At 38.7% G+C, this 21,398-nt stretch overlaps 1 protein-coding gene and 1 pseudogene across 1 annotated transcript; both read right to left on the reverse strand.

Moving 5' to 3' along the window:
• Positions 1–214: 214 nt before the first annotated feature.
• On the reverse strand, positions 215–613 carry LOC133755033 (tumor necrosis factor receptor superfamily member 12A-like). Its single transcript, XM_062185352.1, has one exon. It carries the CDS (start codon positions 611–613, stop codon positions 215–217), a length of 399 nt encoding a protein of 132 aa, XP_062041336.1.
• Positions 614–17,430: 16,817 nt separating this feature from the next.
• LOC133755035 (HORMA domain-containing protein 1-like) lies at positions 17,431–18,434 on the reverse strand (annotated as a pseudogene).
• Between the last annotated feature and the right edge of the window lie 2,964 nt (positions 18,435–21,398).

Raw genomic sequence — 21,398 nt, forward strand, 5'->3', positions numbered from 1 at the left:
TCATCCGTTTGGGGTGAGCCACCAGGACGCTCTTCTGCTGTCCGGGAGCCAGAGACGGGGCAACCAGACACCTTGGAAGCCTCTGAACCGGGGGCCTGGCTCTGAGGTGATTCACTCGCCCCCCCCCCACTTGTGGCTGGAGGAGACTGGCTCTGGGAAGAAGGAATGAATGAATGGCGAGTGGGTGTGGCCCGGGCTTGCAGGGGGCACTCTGTCACTGGATCAGGGCCGTGCCGGGACAACCCTCTCTGCCCTCTCCACTGGTCTCCTCTATGGGGATGGTGAACTTCTCTCTCCTACGGTACCGTCTCCAGACCAAGAAGGCAGAAAGCAGCCCCAGCAGGAGGACCAGGCTCAGGACGCCCCCCAGGATGGGCCAGAGCAGCCAGAACGGGGAGGGAGGGGCCGCGGCACAGACCAGGCAGAAGTCACTGTGTGGTCGCACTGGGCATGCTGCACAGACAATGCACTTGTCAAGCTCCACGCTCCACGAGCTGCCTCGAGCGCAGGGGTCGGTGCCTGGCACCAGCTCCCCCGACGCGTCACGCAGCGGCAACAGCCCCAGCCCCAGCACGAGGAGCTGAAGCCACGGGAGCAGCGAGCACAGAGCCATGGTGCACCTCCCGCGGCTGCTGCCCCATTTGTGTTTTCTAGGCAGAAAACTAGAGCAATTGCAGCAAACAAACATGATATTTCTGTTTGTATAGATGATATTTTATGCCCTTGCCTTAGAAAATACTTTGCTATTCTCCAAAACCAGTTTGACTGTGATTATCTGAGTCCATTACATACCAGTCGCAGAACACTTTGTCCAGATATGACAGGATGAAACCAGAAATATCCTCTTGTGTTATGTCTATCTGAATCCCAGATATGCTGCAACCTCTGGGTTTGTGTTTACTGGATATTATCAATGCACTTTACGTTTTAGAATGAATTTCAGTAGAGGAAATTTCGTTTTGTGCTGGAAATGCTAAATGGTTCCATATGCAGGTCAAACGTCTACACATTCATGTTTTCTAGGCAGAAAGCTAGAGCAATTGTGGAAAACAAAAATGATATTTTTATTTGCAAATATGGCATTTTATCCACTAGGCCAAGAAAATTAGTTTGCTTTTCTCCAAAAGCAGTTTGAGGGTGATTATTTGAGTCCATTGCATATCAGTTCCAAAGCACTTTGTCCGGATATTACTGGATGAAACCAGAAATATCCTCTTTTGCTATGCCTATCTCAATCCCAGAACTTTCTACAACCTCTGCGTCTGTATATTCTGGATATTATCAATAGAATTTACGTTTTAGAATGAATTTCAGTAGAGGAAAATTCGTTTCTGCTAGAAATGCTATTGGTTCCATATGCAGGTCAAACGTCTAAAGACTCGTGTTTTCTAGGCAGGAAACTAGAGCAATTTTGCAAGCACACATGATATTTAAATTTGCAAACATGACTTTTTATCCACTTGGCCAAAAAAAAGAGTTTGCTTTTCTCCAAACCAGTTGGAGGGTGATTTTCTGAGTCTATTGCATACCAGTTCCACAGCACTTTGTCCGGATATGACTGGATGAAACCAGAAATATCCTCTTGTCTTATGGCTAACTCAATCCCAGATATTGCTACAACCTCTGTGTTTGTGTTTTCTGGATATTATCAATGGAATTTACATTTTAGAATGAATTTCAGTAGAGGAAATTTTGTTTTGTGCTGGAAATGCTAATTGTTTCCATATGCACCCCAAACGTCTACACATTCGTGTATTCTAGGCAGAAACCTAGAGCAATTGTTGCAAACAAACATGATGTTCATATTTTTAAACATGATATTTTATCCACGTGGTGAGGAAAATGATTTTGCTTTTCTCCAAAACCAGATTGAGGTTGATTTTCTGAGTCCACTGAGTGCAAGTTCCACAACACTTTGTCTGGATATGACTTAATGAACCAGAAATATCCTCTTGTGTTATGGTAACCTCAATCCCAGATTTTGCTATAGGCTCTGCTTTGTGTCTTCTTGATATTATCAATGGACGTTATGGTTTTGAATGAATTTAATCAGGGAATAGTTTCTTTTGTGCTGGGAAACACTAATTAGTTCCACATGGAGACACAAACTCAACACATTCATGTTTTCTAGGCAGAATGCTAGAGCCATTGCTGCAAACAAACATGATATTTGTGTTTCTATAGATGACATTTTATGCAATTGCTGAGGTAAATACATTAATATTCTCCAAAACCAGTTTGACTGTGATTATCTGAGTCCATTGCACACCAGTTCCACAGCACTTTGTGGATGAAACCAGAAATATCCTCATGTGCTATGGCTAACTCAATCCCAAATCTTGCCACACACTCTGTGTTTGTGTTTTCTGGATATTATCAATGGACTTTATGTTTGAGAATGAATTGTAGTAGAGGAAATTTCGTTTTGTGCTGGAAATGTTAATTGGTTCCATATGCAGCCCAAATGTCTACACATTCGTGTTTTCAAGGCAGAAAGCTAGAGCAATTGTTGCAAACAAACATAATGTTTTTATTTGCAAACATCGCTTTTTATCCACTCGTCCAAGAAAATGAGTTTTCTTTTTTGCAAAACCAGTTTGAGGGTGATTTTCTGAGTCCATTGAATACCAGTTCAAAAAAACTTTGTCCGCATATGACTGGATGAAACCAGAAATATCCTCCTGTGTTATGCCTCACTCAATGCCACATCTTGACACAGAGTCTGTGTTTGTGTTGTCTGGATATTATAATGCTCTTTACCTTTTACAATGAATTTCAGTTGAGGAAATTTCGGTTTGTGCTGGAAACGCAAATTAGTTCCAAATGGAGACACCAGAAATATCCCCTTATGTTATGGATAACTCAATCACAGATCTTGCTACAGGCTCTGCTTTGTGTTTTCTTGATATTATCAATGCACTTTATGGTTTTGAATGAATTTAAGCAGGGAATATTTTCTTTTGTGCTGGGAAACACTAAATAGTTCCACATGGAGACGCAAAGTTGACACATTCGATTTTCTAGGCAGAAAGCTATAGCAATTGCTGCAAACAAACATGATATTTGTGTTTGTATAAATGACATTTTATGCACTTGTCTAAGAAAATACCTTGCTATTCTCCAAAACCAGTTTGCCTGTGATTATCGGACTCCATTGCATACCAGTTCCAGAGCTCTTTGTCCAGATATGACTGCATGAAAGAAGAAACATCCTCCTGTGTTATGGCTAACTCAATCCCAGATCTTGCCTCAGACTCTGTGTTTGTGTGTTCTCGATATTATCAATGGACTTTACATTTTAGAATTCATTTGATAAGAGGAAATTTCATTTTGTTCTGGAAATGCTAATTGGATCCATATGCAGGTCAAACTTCTACACATTCATGTTTTCTAGGCAGAAAACTAGAGCAATTGTTGTAAACAAACATGATATTTATATTTGCAAACATGGCTTTTTATCCACTTGACCCAGAAATGAATTTGCTTTTCTCCAAAAACAGTTTGAGGTTGATTGTCTGAGTCCATTGCATGCCAGTTCCACAGCACTTTGTCCAGATATGACTAGATGAAACCAGAAATATCCTCTTGTGTTATGGCTAACTCAATCCCAGATCTTACTACCACCTCTCTGTTTGTGTTTTCTGGATATTATCAATGGACTTTACATTTTCGAATTAATTTCATTAGAGGAAATTTCGTTTTGTGCTGGAAAAGCTAATTGGTTCCATATGCAGGTCAAACGTCTACACATTCGTGTTTTCTAGGCAGAAAACTAGAGCAATTGCAGCAAACAAACATGATATTTGTGTTTGTATAGATGACATTTTATGCACTTGCCTAAGAAAAACTTTCCTATTTTCCAAAACCAGTTTGATTGTGATTATCTGAGTCCATTGCATGCAAGTTCCACAGCACTTTGTCCAGATATGACTGGATGGAACCACAAATATCCTCTTGTGTTATGGCTAACTCAACCCCTGATCCTGCTACAACCGCTGTGGTTGTGTTTTCTGGATATTACCAATGGACTTTATGTTTTAGAATAAATTTCAGTAGAGGAAATTTCGTTTTGTGCTAGAAATGCTAATTGGTTCCATATGCAGCCCAAACATCTACACATTGGTGTTTTCTATGCAGAAACCTGGAGCAATTGCTGCAAACAAACATGATCTTTGTGATTGTACAGATGATATTTCATAAACTTGGCTAAGAAAATACCTGGGTTTTCTCCAATATAAGTTTCAATGTGATTATCTAAGTCCATTGCATACCAGGTCCACAACACTTTGTCCGGATATGACTGGATGAAACCAGAAATATCCTCTTGTGTTATGTCTAACTCAATCCCAGATCCTGGTACAACCTCTGTGTTTGTGTATTCTGGCTATTATCAATGGACTTTACATTTTAGAATGAATTTTGTACAGGAAATTTCGTTTGTCCTGGAAATGCTAATTGGTTCCATATGCAGTCCAAAAGTCTAAAGATTCGTGTTTAATAGTCAGAAAACTAAAGCAATTTTACAAGCAAACATGATATTTAAATTTGCAAACATGAGTTTTTATCCACTTGGCCAAGAAAAAGAGTTTGCTTTTCTCCAAAACCAGTTTGAGGGTGATTTTCTGAGTCCAACGCATACCAGTTCCACCACACTTTCTCCGGATATGACTGGACGAAAGCAGAAATATCTTCCTGTGCTATGGCTAACACAATCCCAGATCTTGGTACAACCTCTGTGTTTGTGTTCTCTGGATATTATCTATGGACTTTCCTTTTCAGACTGAATTTCAGTAGAGGAAATTTCTTTTTGGGCTGGAAATGCTATTTGCTTCCATATGCAGGTCAAACGTCTAAAGATTCGTGTTTTCTACGCAGAATGCTAGAGTAATTGTGGTAAACCAGCTGATATTTATTTGCAAACATGATTTTTATCCACTTGGCCAAGAAAAAGTGTTTGCTTTTCTCCAAATCAGTTGGAGGGTGATTTTCTGCGTCCATTTCATACCAGTTCCACAAGACTTTGTCCGGATAGGACTGGATGAAACCATAAATATCCAATTTTGTTATGGCTAACTCAATCCTAGATCTTGCTACAGGCTCTGCTTTGTGTTTTCTTGATATTTTCAATGGATTTTATGGTTTTGAATGAATTTAAGCAGGGAATATTTTCTTTTGTGCTGGGAAACACAAATTAGTTCCAAATGGAGACACCGACTCAACACATTCGTGCTTTCGTGTTAGAAAGCTAGAGCATTTGCTGCAAACAAACATGATATTTGTGTTTGTGTAGATGATATCTTATGCAATTGCCTAAGAAAATACTTTGCTTTTCTCCAAATCAAGTTTGACTGTCATTATCTCATTCGATTGCATACCATTTCCACCACACTGTGTCCAGATATGACTGGATGAAACCAGAAATATACTCCTGTGTTATGGCTAACTCAATGCCAGCTCTTACTACAACCTCTGTGTTTGTGAATTCTGGATATTATCAATGGACTTTACGTTTTAGAATGAATTTCAGTAGAGGAAATTTCTTTTTGTGCTGGAAATGCTATTTCCTTCCATATGCAGTTCAAACGTCTACAGATTCCTGTTTTCTACACAGAAAGCTAGAGTAATTGTTGCGAACCAGCTGGTGTTTAAATTTGCAAACATGATATTTATACACTTGGCCAAGAAAAAGAGTTTGCTTTTCTCCAAATCATTTTGAGGGTGATTTTCTGAGTCCATTGCATACCAGTTCCACAACACTTTGTCCGGATATGACTGGATGAAACCAGAAATATCCACTTGTGTTATGGCTAACTCAACCCCAGATCTTGCCTACAGGCTCTGCTTTCTGTTTTCTTGATATTATCAATGGACCTTAAGGGTTTGAATGAATTTAAGCAGGAAATATTTTCTTTTGTGCTGGGAATCACTAATTAGTTGCACATGGAGACACAAACTCAACAGATTCCTGATTTCTAGGCAGAAAGCTAGAGCAATTGTTGCAAACAAACATGATATTTATATTTGCAAACATGGCTTTTTTTCCACTAGGCATAGAAAATGAGTTTGCTTTTCTCCAAAACCAGTTGGAGGGTGATTTTCTGAGTCCATTGCATACCAGTTCCACAACACTTTGTCGGGATATGACTGGATGAAACGAGAAATATCATCTTGTGTTTTGGCTAACTCAGTCCCAGATCTTGCTACAGGCTCTGCTTTGTGTTTTCTTAATATTATCAATGGACTTTATGGTTGTGAATGAATTTAAGCAGGGAATATTTACTTTTGTTTTGGGAAACACTAATTAGTTCCACCTGGAGACACAAAATCAACACATTCGTTCTTTCGAGGCAGAAAGCTTGAGGAATTGTTGCAAACAAACATGATATTTATATTTGCAAACATGGCTTTTTAACGACTAGGCCTAGAAAATGAGTTTGCTTTTCTCCAAAACCAGTTTGAGCGTGGTTTTCTGAGTCCATTGCATACCAGTTCCACCACACTTTCTCCGGGTATGATTGAATGAAACCAGAAATATCTTCCTGTGTTATGGCTAACTCAATCCCAGATCTTGATACAACCTCTGTGATTGTGTTTTCTTAATATAATCAATGGATTTTATGGTTTTGAATGAATTTAAGCAGGGAATATTTTATTTTGTGCTGGGAATCACTAATTAGTTGCACATGGAGACACAAACTCAACACATTCGTGATTTCTAGGCGGAAATCTAGAGCAATTGCTGCATACAAGCATGATATTTGTGTTTTTGTAGATGACATTTTATGCACTTGCCTAAGAAAATATTTTGCTATTCTTCAAAACCAGTTTGCCTGTGATTATCAGAGTCCATTGCATACCAGTTCCACAACTCTTTGTCCGTATATGACTGGAAGAAACCTGAAATATCCTCTTGTGTTTTGGCTAACTCCATGCCCAATCTTGCTACAACCTCTGTGTTTGTGTTTTCTGGATATTGTCAATGGACTTTACGTTTTAGAATGAATTTCAGTAGAGGAAATTTCTTTTCGTGCTTGAAATGCTAATTGGTTGCATATCCAGGTCGAATGTCTACACATTCTTGTTTTCTATGTAGAAAGCTATAGAATTTGTCATAAACAAACATGATATTTATATTTGGAAACATGATTTTTATCCACTTGGCCAAGAAAATGAGTTTTCTTTTCTCCAAAGCAGCGTGATTTTCTTTTCTTTTCTTTTCTTTTCTTTTCTTTTCTTTTCTTTTCTTTTCTTTTCTTTTCTTTTTTTTTTACTGGCAGAGTGGACAGTGAGAGAGAGAGACAGAGAGAAAGGTCTTCCTTTTGCTGTTGGTTCACCCTCCAATGGCCACCGCGGTTAGTGCGCTGCCACCAGCGCACCACTCTGATCCAATTGCAGGAGTCAGGTGCTTCTCCTGGTCTCCCATAGGGTGCAGGACCCAAGCACTTGGGCCATCCTCCACTGCACTCCCTGGCCACAGCAGAGAGCAACCTGGAAGAGGGGCAACCGGGACATGATCGGTGCCCCGACCGGGACTAGAACCCGGTGTGCTGGCGCCACAAGGCAGAGGATTAGCCTAGTGAGCTACGGCACAGGCCGTGATTTTATTTTCTGAGTCCATTGCATACCAGTTCCACAACACTTTGTCCAGATATGACTGGATGAAACCAGAAATATCCTCTTGTGTTATGGCTAACTCAATCCCAGATCTTGCCACAGACTCTGGGTTTGTGTTTTCTGGATATTATCAATGGACTTTATGTTTTAGAATGAATTTCAGTAGAGGAAATTTCATTTTGTGCGGGAAATGCTAATTGGTTCCATATGCAGACCAAATGTCTACACATTCGTGTTTTCTGCGCATAAAGCTAGAGCAATTTTTGCAAGCAAAGATGCTATTTATATTTGTAAACATGACTTTTATCCACTTGGCTAAGAAAATGAGTTTGCTTTTCTCCAAAACTGGTTTGAGGGTGATTTTCTGAGTTCATTGCATACCAGTTCCACAACACTTTGTCTGGATGTGACCGGATGAAACCAGAAATATCCTCTTGGGTTATGGCTAACTCAATCCCAGATCTTGCCACAGACTCTGGGTTTGTGTTTTCTGGATATTATCAATGGACTTTATGGTTTAGAATGAATTTCAGTAGAGGAAATTTCATTTTGTGCGGGAAATGCTAATTGGTTCCATATGCAGACCAAATGTCTACACATTCGTGTTTTCTGCGCATAAAGCTAGAGCAATTTTTGCAAGCAAAGATGCTATTTATATTTGTAAACATGACTTTTATCCACTTGGCTAAGAAAATGAGTTTGCTTTTCTCCAAAACTGGTTTGAGGGTGATTTTCTGAGTTTATTGCATACCAGTTCCACAACACTTTGTCTGGATGTGACCGGATGAAACCAGAAATATCCTCTTGGGTTATGTCTAACTCAATCCCAGATCTTACTACAGGCTCTGCTTTATTTTTTCTTGATATTATCAATGGACTTTATGAATTTGAATGAATTTAAGCAGGAAATATTTTCTTTGTTGCTGGGAAACACTAGTTGGTTCCACATGGAGACATATACTCAATGTATTGGTGTTTTCTAGGCAGAAAGCTAGAGCAATTGCTGATAACAAACATGATATTTTTGTTCGTATAGATGACATTTTTTGCACTTGCCTAAGGAAATACTTTGCTATAAAAACTGTTAGGAGAGACAAAGAGGGGCACTATTTAATGATTAAGGGATCCATTAAACAAGAAGGTATCACGATTATCATATATATGCACCTAATTACAGGGCACCAGCTTATTTAAAAGACTTGTTAAGGGACTTAAAGGGAGACTTAGACCCCAATACAAAAGTACTGGGGGACTTCAATACTCCACTCTCAGAGATAGACAGATCAACAGGACAGAAGATCAACAAGGAGACAGTAGATGTAAATGACACTATAGCCCAAATGGATCTAACAGATATCTACAGAACATTTCATCCTACATCTAAGGACTTTACATTCTTCTCAGCAGTACATGGAACCTTCTCTAGGATTGACCACATACTAGGCCATAAAGCAAGTCTCAGCAAATTCAAAAGAATTAGAATCATACCATGCAGCTTCTAAGACTACAAAGGAATGAAATTGGAAATTAACAACTCGGGAATCCCTAGAGCACGTGCAAACACATGGAGATTGAACAACATGCTCCTGAATGAACAATGGGTCATAGAAGAAATTAAAAGAGAAATCAAAAGTTTTCTGGAAGTAAATGAGGATAACAGCACAACATACCAAAACCTATGGGATACAACAAAAGCAGTGTTAAGAGGAAAGTTTATATCAATAGGTGCCTACATCAAGAAATTGGAAAGGCACAAAATAGATGAGCTTTCAAGTCATCTCAAGGATCTAGAAAATCTGCAGCAAACCAAACTCAAACCCAGTAGGAGAAGAGAAATAATTAAAATCAAAGAAGATATCAAAAGGATTTAATGTGCTGTACATTGTTATTTAATGCTATAATTAGTACTCCAATGGTAGTTTTTTTTTTTTTTTACTTTATGTTGCTATATGGGGCAAACTGTTGAAATCTTTACCTAATATACTAAACTGATCTTCTGTATATAAAGAGAATTGAAAATGAATCTTTATGTGAATGGGAGAGGGAGTGGGAAAGGGGAGGGTTGCGGGCAGGAGGGAAGTTATGAGAGGGGGGAAGCCATTGTAACCCAAAAGCTGCACTTTGGAAATTTATATTCATTAAATAAAAGTTTAATAAATGAAAAAAAAAACTAAAAAAAGGATTTGATCCAAAAAAACATTACAAGAATTCAGCCAAACAAGGAGCTGGTTTTTTGAAAAAATAAACAAAATTGACACCCCATTGTCCCAACTAACTAAAATAAGAAGAGAAAAGACCCAAATCAATAGAATCAGAGATGAAAATGGAAACAACAGACACCACAGATGAAAATGGAAACAACAGACACCACAGAAATAAAAAGAATCATCAGAAATTACTACAAGGACTTGTATGCCAGCAAACAGGGAAATCTATCAGAAATGGACAGATTCTTGGACACATACAACCTACCTAAATTGAGCCAGGACGACATAGAAAACCTAAACAGACCCAAAACTGACACAGAAATTGAAACAGTAATAAAGGCCCTCCCAACAAAGAAAAGCCTAGGGCCAGATGGATTCACTGCTGAGTTCTACCAGACATTTAGAGAAGAACTAACTCCAATTCTTCTCAAACTATTCAAAACAATCGAAAATGAGGGAATCCTCCCAAATTCTTTCTATGAAGCCAGCATCACCTTAATTCCTAAGCCAGAAAAAGATGCAGCATTGAAAGAGAATTACAGACCAATATCCCTGATGAACATAGATGCAAAAATACTCAATAAAATTCTGGCCAATAGAATGCAACAACACATCAGAAAGATCATCCACCCAGACCAAGTGGGATTTATCCCTGCTATGCAGGGATGGTTCAACGTTCGCAAAACAATCAACGTGATACCCTACATTAACAGACTGCAGAAGAAAAACCATATGATTCTCTCAATAGACGCAGAGAAAGCATTTGATAAAATACAACACCCTTTCATGATGAAAACTCTAAGCAAACTGGGTATGGAAGGAACATTCCTCAATACAATCAAAGCAATTTATGAAAAACCCACGGCCAACATCCTATTGAATGGGGAAAAGTTGGAAGCATTTCCGCTAAGATCTGGTACCAGACAGGGATGCCCACTCTCACCACTGCTATTCAATATAGTTCTGTAAGTTTTAGCCAGAGCTATTAGGCAAGAAAAAAATTAAATGGATACAAATTGGGAAGGAAGAACTCAAACTATCCCTCTTTGCAGATGATATGATTCTTTATTTAGAGGACCCAAAGAACACTACTAAGAGACTACTGGAACTCATCGAAGAGTTTGGCAAAGTAGCAGGATATAAAATCAATGCACAAAAATCAACAGCCTTTGTATACACAGGCAATGCCACGGCTGAGGAAGAACTTCTAAGATCAATCCCATTCACAATAGCTACAAAAACAATCAAATACCTAGGAATAAACTTAACCAAGGACGTTAAAGATCTCTACAATGAAAACTACAAAACCTTAAAGAAAGAAATAGAAGAGGATACCAAAAAATGGAGAAATCTTCCATGCTCATGGATTGGAAGAATCAATATCATCAAAATGTCTATTCTCCCAAAAGCAATTTATACATTCAATGCCACGCCAATCAAGATACCAAAGACATTCTTCTCAGATCTGGAAAAAATAATGCTGAAATTCATATGGAGACACAGAAGACCTCGAATAGCCAAAGAATCCTGTACAACAAAAACAAAGCTGGAGGCATCACAATACTAGATTTCAGGACATACTACAGGGCAGTTGTTATCAAAACAGCATGGTACTGGTACAGAAACAGATGGATCGACCAATGGAACAGAATAGAAATACCAGAAATCAATCCAAACATCTACAGCCAACTTATATTCGATCAAAGATCCAAAACTAATCCCTGGAATAAGGACAGTCTATTCAATAAATTGTGCTGGGAAAATTGGATTTCCACGTGCAGAAGCTTGAAGCAAGACCCATACCTTTCACCTTACACAAAAATTCACTCAACATGGATTAAAGACTTAAATCTACGACCCGAAACCATCAAATTATTAGAGAGCATTGGAGAAACCCGGCAAGATATAGGCACAGGCAAAGACTTCTTGGAAAAGACCCCAGGAGCACAGGCAGTCAAAACCAAAATTAACATTTGGGATTGCATCAAATTGAGAAGTTTCTGTAGTTCAAAAGAAACAGTCAGGAAAGTGAAGAGGCAACCGACAGAATGGGAAAAAATAGTTGCAAACTATACTACAGATAAAGGGTTGATAACCAGAATCCACAAAGTAATCAAGAAAATCCACAACAACAGAACAAACAACCCACTTAAGAGATGGGCCAAGGACCTCAAGAGACATTTTTTGAAAGAGGAAATCCAAATGTCCAACAGACACATGGAAAAATGTTCAAGATCACTAGCAATCAGAGAAATGCAAATCAAAACCACAATGAGGTTTCACCTCACACCGGTGAGAATGGCTCACATTCAGAAATCTGCCAACAACAGATGCTGGAGAGGATGTGGGGAAAAAGGGACACTAACCCACTGTTGGTGGGAATGCAAACTGGTTAAGCCACTATGGAAGTCAGTCTGGAGATTCCTCAGAAACCTGAACATAACCCTACCATACAACCCAGCCATCCCACTCCTTGGAATTTACCCAAAGGAAATTAATTTGGCTAATAAAAAAGCCATCTGCACCTTAATGTTTATTGCAGCTCAATTCACAATAGCCAAGACCTGAAACCAACCCAAATGCCCATCAACAGTAGACTGGATAAAGAAATTATGGGACATGTACTCCATAGAATACTATACAGCAGTAAGAAACAAAACAAGTTTCTCTCTCTCCGCTCACCTGTCAAAGGCGAGCAAGACAGAGCAGGCGCCATTTTGGACATACGTCATAAGCAGGGCAACCTCAGGTCTGCACCAGCCCTGAGCCTAGCAGAAAAACCTGACTCTTGGGGGAGGGGTGAAATAACTGGAGATTAGCATCTAACTTGGCAACCCAGTGGGAGACTGCAGGAGAATTGGAGCCCACACTGAGGGCAGCACAGATTCCCTGTGTGGTCCTTGGGAAAGAGCTTCAATCTCTGGCTCCTGTGGGTATATCATTTGCCTGCTAACTACCTCCAATTACGTTCAGCTGTGCGGAATTACTTCCCTTTTGAATCAAAAAAAGAAAGAGAGATTTACCACACCTAACCTGGGAGTGTCATCTTTGACACACCCTCAACCCTGAGGAACCAAACACAGCTCTCAGGCCACACTCATCTCAAGCCTCTAAGGCTCCACTGAAAGCAGACAGTCCACTTAATATAGAGCCATAGTGTAACAAGAAAAAACACCACAGTGAAGAAACCAAATATCTCCAACATGCCAAACAACAAACGCAAAAACCAAGCTAACAAGAACAAGGAAGACACTATGATGCCCCCGAATGAAAAAGACACCCCAATTCAAGATTATGAAGATGATGAGATAGAAGAAATGCAAGAAGCGGATCTCAAAAAATTGATAAGAACATTAAGAAGTTCTCAAAAACAAATTCTTGAACTACAGAAATCCTTAATGGACAAGATAGAAAATCTCTGTCATGAAAGTGAAATATTAAGGAGGAATCAAAATGAAATGAAACAACTAGTGGAACAAGAAACTGTGATAGTGACGAGAAATCATAATGAAATGAAGAATTCAATAGATCAAATGACAAACACATTAGAGAGCCTTAAAAACAGAATGAGCATAGCAGAAGAGAGAATATCAGACTTAGAAGACAGAGAACAGGAAAGGAAACAGGCAAGCCAAAGAAAAGAAGAAGAAATTAGAAATCTAAAAAATATTGTCGGGAATCTACAGGATACTATTAAAAAACCAAACATTCGGGTTCTAGGAGTTCCTGAAGGAATGGAGAGGGAGAAAGGGTTAGAAGGCATTTTCAGTGAGATACTAGCAGAAAATTTCCCAGGTTTGGAGAAGGACAGAGGCATCTTAGTACAGGAAGCTTATAGAAACCCTAATAAACATGACCAAAAGAGATCCTCACCACGACATGTTGTAATCAAACTCACCACAGTGAAACATAAAGAAAAGATTCTAAAATGTGCAAGAGAGAAACGTCAGATTACTCTTAGAGGATCTCCAATTAGACTCACAGCAGACTTCTCATAAGAAACCCTACAAGCTAGAAGGGAATGGCGAGACATAGCCCAGGTACTAAGAGAGAAAAACTGCCAGCCCAGAATACTATATCCTGCAAAGCTCTCATTTGTGAATGAAGGTGAAATTAAGACTTTTCATAGCAAACAGAAACTGAAAGAATTTGTTGCCACTCATCCTGCCCTGCAAAAGATGCTTAAAGATGTGTTACACACAGAAACACAGAAACATGGTCACCAATATGAAAGAAGGTAAAGGAAGGAAAACTCACAGCAAAAGATCACAGGAAGCTCAGAATTAACTCTGATGCTCTGTTAAAGCAATGTGTTCAAGTAATCTAGTATGTTCTCTTGATGTCTGTTAAATTCTAATTGTTCAAAAACAGCTGCCTTTTTATTAAGAGCTATGGGTTATTTAACTATGTGCTTCTTTTCAAAGATTTGAATAATCACCTTGTAGCAATGATCAAATTTGGTCTATGTTATGTCATGATTTTAAGAAATCTTATTTCAACCAGATATTTTGGATTTTGAGCCTTCTTGGCATTCTTGACAAGCATTCAAAAAATCAAAGTTTCAAACAATCTGGTCTCTAAAATTTCCAGTAAATCCTGGACTTTGGTTTTTCCAGTTTGGGCCCAACTGAGAAAATCGAAGGACCTATGTCTCTCATCTTATAGAGACACCAACTAATCAGTCTATTTGGATTATATTAGAAGTACTGAAAAGATGTGATGTGGTACCAGACTTTAAGTTTCTATAATGGAAAATGCTATTAATACAAATGTTTGAGAATTAAAATGTCTAAAGCTCTTGTGTTACTAGACATGATAGTTATCTTAATGAGAAAGCCCCAGAGGCCTAAAGGGTTAAATACTTGTAAAATCCTACATGAGCTTTCAAAAATACTGTGAAGTAAGCAAGCGCATCTTGTTGGTTGATAAGTTTATAATTTTAAACATGGCGACTTAAAGTCTTTTGTCATCCACAGTTATATATGATTTGCTGCTCATACAAGTAAAGCGTTGTTGGTTCTGTGTTTAGCTGTCCTCCTATAGGTTCCTGTGGACTTTTTCCAGCCACTTCTATTGTATTCAGTACTTTGGGATGGCTCTGTGAACACATGAAGCCAATAATGTATTAACAGTACCAACTGAGAGAAAGTATGGTTAACTGAGGTTACTAAAAACAAAAAGCAGCTCAAATCAATTGGCAATCTACAAAAAGAGTTAAAGATTTTAAAAGCTATCATTAAAATTGCTATATTGGTCTATTATGCTATGTTATATGTGTGTACATATTGTATGTCCACATAGGGAAATTTTATTAAGAGTTTTATTTTAAATGGCTTATAGATAAGATTGTCCATAAATTTAAGCTGCTAAAATCAATCAAAGATACATTTTAATTTGTGGGACCTGAATCTGTGTATCATATGTTTTAAACGTGTTGGTAGAAAGAAACTAAAATCATTTTAGATGGTTGTGCTTAAGTTTACTGGCTAAACAAACTACACCATGTTAGGTATTTAAGAGGTGTTTTCAAATACATGATTCTTAAAATTTATAGAAGGCATTGGACCTTCTGGTAAATGTTTTCTTAAGTTGTTATCTAGTGCTTGAAATGGTTTGCTAAGTATTCATGTGATATTGCTATTGTCAGCAAGCGATCAAGGACTTGCTCCCTCATTTCTCTATTCTAAGCCCAACTTGTTCTTTCATTTCTCTATTCTCTTCAAGGTAGGAAACTAATTCTATTATGAAGGAATCTGTAGGATGCACAATTTAATCTTTAGACCTTATAAAAGAGATGGCTAACATTTTTCTGTAATAGCATAGCCAAAATAAGAACTTAAATAATAATCTCATAGCTAGATTCACTTCGCCAACAGCGAAGTATACAGTAAGTAGAAAAAACCTCTCTTTCAGACCAAAGGGAAAGAAAGTTTTCAAGTGAGAATATAATTTTCCTCATGGGCATTGTCTACCTTAGAAAAACTACTACAGAACATGCTTGTGACTATAGACTTGCAGTTCAGGCCACCGAAGATTAGAGATGGGACTTGGGCACTCCCTTGACTTGCATTCTCTGGTCTGCTTTAACACAAACCAGGAGGAAAAGAAAGCTAGGCATCAGAAGCAATGGGTGGCAGGCCTATTAATGGCTGATCTGTACAGTGATCTGCCCTCAAGGAGACCCAACAGGCCAGTCCACTGCAGTGGCTTTCAATGTGGTAAGCCTGGGCTTCAGCAGAAGTCAGCTTGTGAAGAGCCCTGGCAGCTCTGCCAAGAGTTGGATCACTGGAAATGGACCTGCCCTGGAGTCGAAGGATGCCCAGGTCAGAGCCACAGATCTTATTGGCTCTAAGCTGAAAAGCCCTTCACTCAGCCCAACTTCCAAAGTGACCACTGCAGCTGAGGGGATGGTCAAGTAGGGTCAGCAACATTGCAGGCAGAACTGTAAATTTCTTGTTAGAGATGCCCCTTGCCTTTTCCTGGCCAGCTCTCCTCCCAGGCCAGCTAAATAATGAAAGTCAACAGAGTGCCTTCCCCTAGGAGGTTCACACCTCCCTTGGGATATACCCCATGTGAAGAGATAGATAGGTCTGGGCCTCTGAATTTACAAGGCCTAAAGCCCACCAGATTATTATCAAACCCCTTCTATCAGGTTCTATTTGCCTCTCAATCAGAAAACTTAATTGTAGCTTAGACAGCACCTTTCTTAGCTCCTCTAATAATCACTCTGTCCTTTGTTCTAGGCCCTGTCTAGTGCACTTGGGCCTCATTCCTTTGTAATCATAACCTCTACTCTACCACCAATGGCTCTACTCCCAACCTGTGTGTACTGATGGTCCTCTTTCCCACTTAATGCTGTATAATTGTTCAGACCTGGTAAATGCCACTCTTAGGATCATTGGTTACTATCCTCACTCTGTCTTTTATGACCTTGTCTAAATATGATCAGAGTCGGTAAACTTGGAGGGCTTCCATAGCCTTGGCAACTCATGACGACAGCCTAGGATGGTTACTGGCGCCATAAACTAGAGTGTCAATTTGTTGGGTCAACAACAGGAGCCACTGTGCACTTGCTCCTCATGCGGGATCTCTGTCCTTAATGTGCTGTACATTGTGATTTAATGCTATAACTAGTACTCAAACAGTATGTTTCACTTTGTGTTTCTATGTGGGTGCAAACTGTTGAAATCTTTATACTAAATTGATCTTCTGTATATAAAGAGAATTGAAAATGAATCTTGATGCAAATGGAAGGGGAGAGGGAGCAGGAGAGGGGAGGGTTGCGGGTGGGAGGGAAGTTATGGGAGGGGGAATCCATTGTAATCCATAAGCTGTACACTGGAAATTTATATTCATTAAAAAAAGTTAAAAAAAAAAGAAACAACGAAACCTGATCATTTGCAACAAGATTGAGCAATCTGGAAAACATCATGCTGAGTGAATTAAGCCAGTCCCAAAGAGACAAATTTCATTTTTTTCCCCTGATCAGCGACAACTGAGCACCAAAGGGGAAACCTGTTCAAGTGAAATGAACACTATAAGAAACAATGACCTGATTAGCTCTTGTCCTGACTCTAGATGTACAATGTAATACTTTATCCTTTTTAGTATTCTGAAAGATTTTTCCACTTCTTGTTTTGCTTTCAGACATAACTAGTTCAGATATTTTGTTGGCTAACTGCTCAACCTGGTTTTGAGAAACGGTAAGATCTGGACTTTCTTTACACTTCATAATTTCATCCTCCTCACAAACTAATCTTGGTTCTCCAAGTTCAGAACATCCAGCATACTTTTTCTGCTCTTCAATTTTAGTTTCAATGTCAAAATCATCATTTATATAATGCTCCTGTTCATTTTCTAGATCATCTTTATCCATCAGGATTTTTTGAAAGGGTGTTTTTAATTGTTTTGATGATAGTAGAAGTGTATCAATATTTTCCATTTGTTCTTTCTCAGTGGTGACTTTTACTTTAAAGTTGTGAAAAGGTATTGGGACTTCTCCCACATTTAAGTAGGCTCCCCTTCAAATGTTATTCCATCACAATCACTGTCCTTAAAACCAGGAGGCTGGTAATCTGGGGGTGTAACTTCATCACAGTAAAAGAGTTTCATGGTCAAACAAACATCATTAGCTAAAGGTCCAAGATTTTGCATTAGAATATAAATCTTCCGAATGAGGAGAATACTTGCTTTCTTGGTATCAGTAGGTTAAGTGCTAGATTTATTGCTTTGGTTTTCACTTAAGAAGTCCATGATTGGTCCATTACTGGTGTACTTGAATTTAAATTGTTAACATTCTGAAATTGCCTGAGGGTCTTCTGGATTGGTGTAAACATATTTCTTCTGTAAAGCATCATAACATCCCAGCATCCACTTCAGTAGTTGTGAAGACCCTGGACAATTTTTATCTTCCCTCAGAATTTTGACACAAATATCATCTAGATATCTCATTCCATAAGCACATTCTGGAAATATTCCTCTCAAGTACTTGATGCAGGATATTGAAATTGCTAGGAGCCACTTCACTAACATCAAAGATTGCTGCTCATTTGTTATTTTATTAGGAAATATCACTGCACTCGTGGGAGTCCTCTGCAACTGTGCAATGGCCATTTTCTGATAAAATATTTTCTTTCATTCAAACTTGCGACACAAACAGTAGCTTAAATTTCAGATCTGAACTTCTTAAATCTCTAATGTGCTGAACTATAGCATGGCTCTGGCTCTAAATACTGTCTACTTAGTGTAATAAGCATAAAAGAGCAACAGAATATATTTTTATGCCTGATTCTGTTTCTCTATTATAACCTTCATAGGCTAATGTAACTTTCTTATTTATTTATTTATTTATTTGACAGGCAGAGTGGACAGTGAGAGAGAGAGGGCAGAGAGAAAGGTCTTCCTTTTTGCCGTTGGTTCACCTTCCAATGGCCACTTTGGCTGGCACATCGCGCTGATCCCAAGCCAGGAGCCCAGTGCTTCTCCTGGTCTCCCACGTGGGTGCAGGGCCCAAGCGCTTGGGCCATCCTCCACTGCACTCCCTGGCCACAGCAGAGAGCTGGCCTGGAAGAGGGGCAACCGGGACAGAATCCGATGCCCCGTCCGGGACTAGAACCCGGTGTGCCGGTGCCGCAGCCGGAGGCTTAGCCTAGTCGAAAATACTTTGCTATTCTCCAAAATCAGTTTGACTGTGATTATCTGACTCCATTGCATACCAGTTCCAGAGAACTTTGTCCGGATATGACTGGATGAAATCAGAAATATCCTCATGTGTTATGACTAACTCAACCCCAGATCTTGTTACAACCTTTGTGTTTGTGTTTCCTGGATGCTATCAATGGACGTTACGATTTAGAATTAATTTCAGTAGAGAAAATTTCGTTTTGTGCTGGAAATGCTAATTGGTTCCATATGAGGGCAAACGTCTACACATTCGTGTTTTTTAAACAGAAAGCTAGAGCCATTGTTGCAAACAAACATGATATTTAAATTTGTAAACATGACTTTTAATTCACTTGGCAAGAAAATGCGTTTGCTTTTCTCCAAAACCAGTTTGAGTGCGAATTTCTGACTCCAATGCATACCAGTTCCACAACACTTTGTCCGGATATGACTGGATGAAACCAGAAATATCCTCTTGTGTTATGGCTAACTCAATCCCAGATCTTGCTACAGGCTCTGCTTTGTGTTTTCTTGATATTATCAATGGACTTTATAGTTTTGAATGAATTTAAGCAGGAAATGTTTACCTTTGTGCTCAGAAACACTAATTAGTTCCACATGGAGACAAAAGCTCAACACATTCGTGTTTTCTAGGGAGAAACCTAGAGCAATTGCAGCAAACAAACATGATATTTGTGTTTTTATAGAAGACATTTTATGCACTTGCCTAAGAAAATTCTTTGCTATTCTCCAAAACCAGTTTGACTGTGTTTATCTGACTCCATTGCATACCAGTTCCAGAGCACTTTGTCCAGATATGACTGGATGAAACCAGAAATATCCTCCTGTGTTATGGCTAACTCAATCCCAGATCTTGCTACAAACTCTGCGTTTGTGTTTTCTGGATGCTATCAATGGACTTTACATTTTAGAATTAATTTCAGTAGAGGAAATTTCGTTTTGTGCTGGAAATGCTAATTGGTTCCATATGAGGGCAAACGTCTACACATTTGTGTTTTCTAGGCAGAAAGCTAGAGCCATTGTTGCAAACAAACATGATATTTATATTTGTAAACATGACTTTTTATCCACTTGGCCAGAAAATGAGTTTGCGTTTCTCCAAAACCAGTGTGAGGTGCATTTCTGAGTCCATTGCATACCAGTTCCACAACATTTGTCCGGATATGACTGGATGAAACCGGAAATATCCTCTTGTGTTATGGCTAACTCAATCTCAGATCTTGCTACAGACTGCTTTGTGTTTTCTTGATATTATCAATGGACTTTATGGGTTTGAATGAATTGAAGCAGGGAAAATTTTCTTTTGTGCTGGGAAACAATAATTAGTTCCACATGGAGAAGCAAACAACACATTCGTGTTTTCTAGGCAGAAAGCTAGAGAAATTACAGCAAAGAAATATGATATTTGTTTTTCTATAGATGACATTGTATGCACTTGCCTAAGAAAATACATTGCTATGCTCCAAAACCAGTTTCACTGTGATAATCTGAGTCCATCGCATACCAGTTCCACAACACTTTGTCCGGATATGACTGGATGAACCCAGAAATATCCTCTTGTGTTCTGGCTAACTCTATCCCAGATATTGCTACAGACTCTGCTTTGTGTTTTCTTGATATTATCAATGGACTTATGGTTTTGAATGAATTTAAGCTGGATACATTTTCTTTGGTGCTCGGAAACACTAGTTAGTTCCACATGGAGAAGCAAACTCAACACATTCGTGTTTTCTAGGCAGAAAGCTAGGGCATTTACAGCAAACAAACATGATATTTGTGTTTGTATAGATGGTATTTTATGCACTTGGCTAAAAAAATACTTTGCTATTCTCCAAAACCAGTTTGAATGTAATTATCTGACTCCAGTGCATTCCAGTTCCAGAGCACTTCGTTGGGATATGACTGGATGAAACCAGAAATATCTTCCTGTGTTATTTTTAACTCAATCGCAGATCTTGCTACAACCTCTGTGTTTCTGTTTTCTGGATATTATGAATGGACTTTATGTTTTAGAATGAATTTCAGTACAGGAAATTTCGTTTTTTGCTGGAAATGCTAATTGGTTCCATATGCAGCCCAAACTTCTACACATTCGTGTTTTCTAGGCAGAAAGCTAAAGCAATTGTTGCAAACATACATCATATTTTTCTTTGTAAACATGACATTTTATCCACTTGGCCAAGAAAATGAGTTTGCTTTTCTCCAAAACTAGTTGGAGGGTGATTTTCTGAGTCTATTGTATACCAGTTCCACATCACTTTGTCCAGATATGACTGGAAGAAACAAGAAATATCCTCTTATGTTATGACTAACTCAATGCCAGATCTTGCTACAGCCTCTGCTTTGTTTTTTTTTTATATATATTATCAATGGACTTTATGGTTTTGAATGAAT

The sequence above is a fragment of the Lepus europaeus genome, unplaced genomic scaffold, assembly GCF_033115175.1.
Source record: "Lepus europaeus isolate LE1 unplaced genomic scaffold, mLepTim1.pri SCAFFOLD_39, whole genome shotgun sequence".
Classification (NCBI taxonomy): domain Eukaryota; kingdom Metazoa; phylum Chordata; class Mammalia; order Lagomorpha; family Leporidae; genus Lepus; species Lepus europaeus.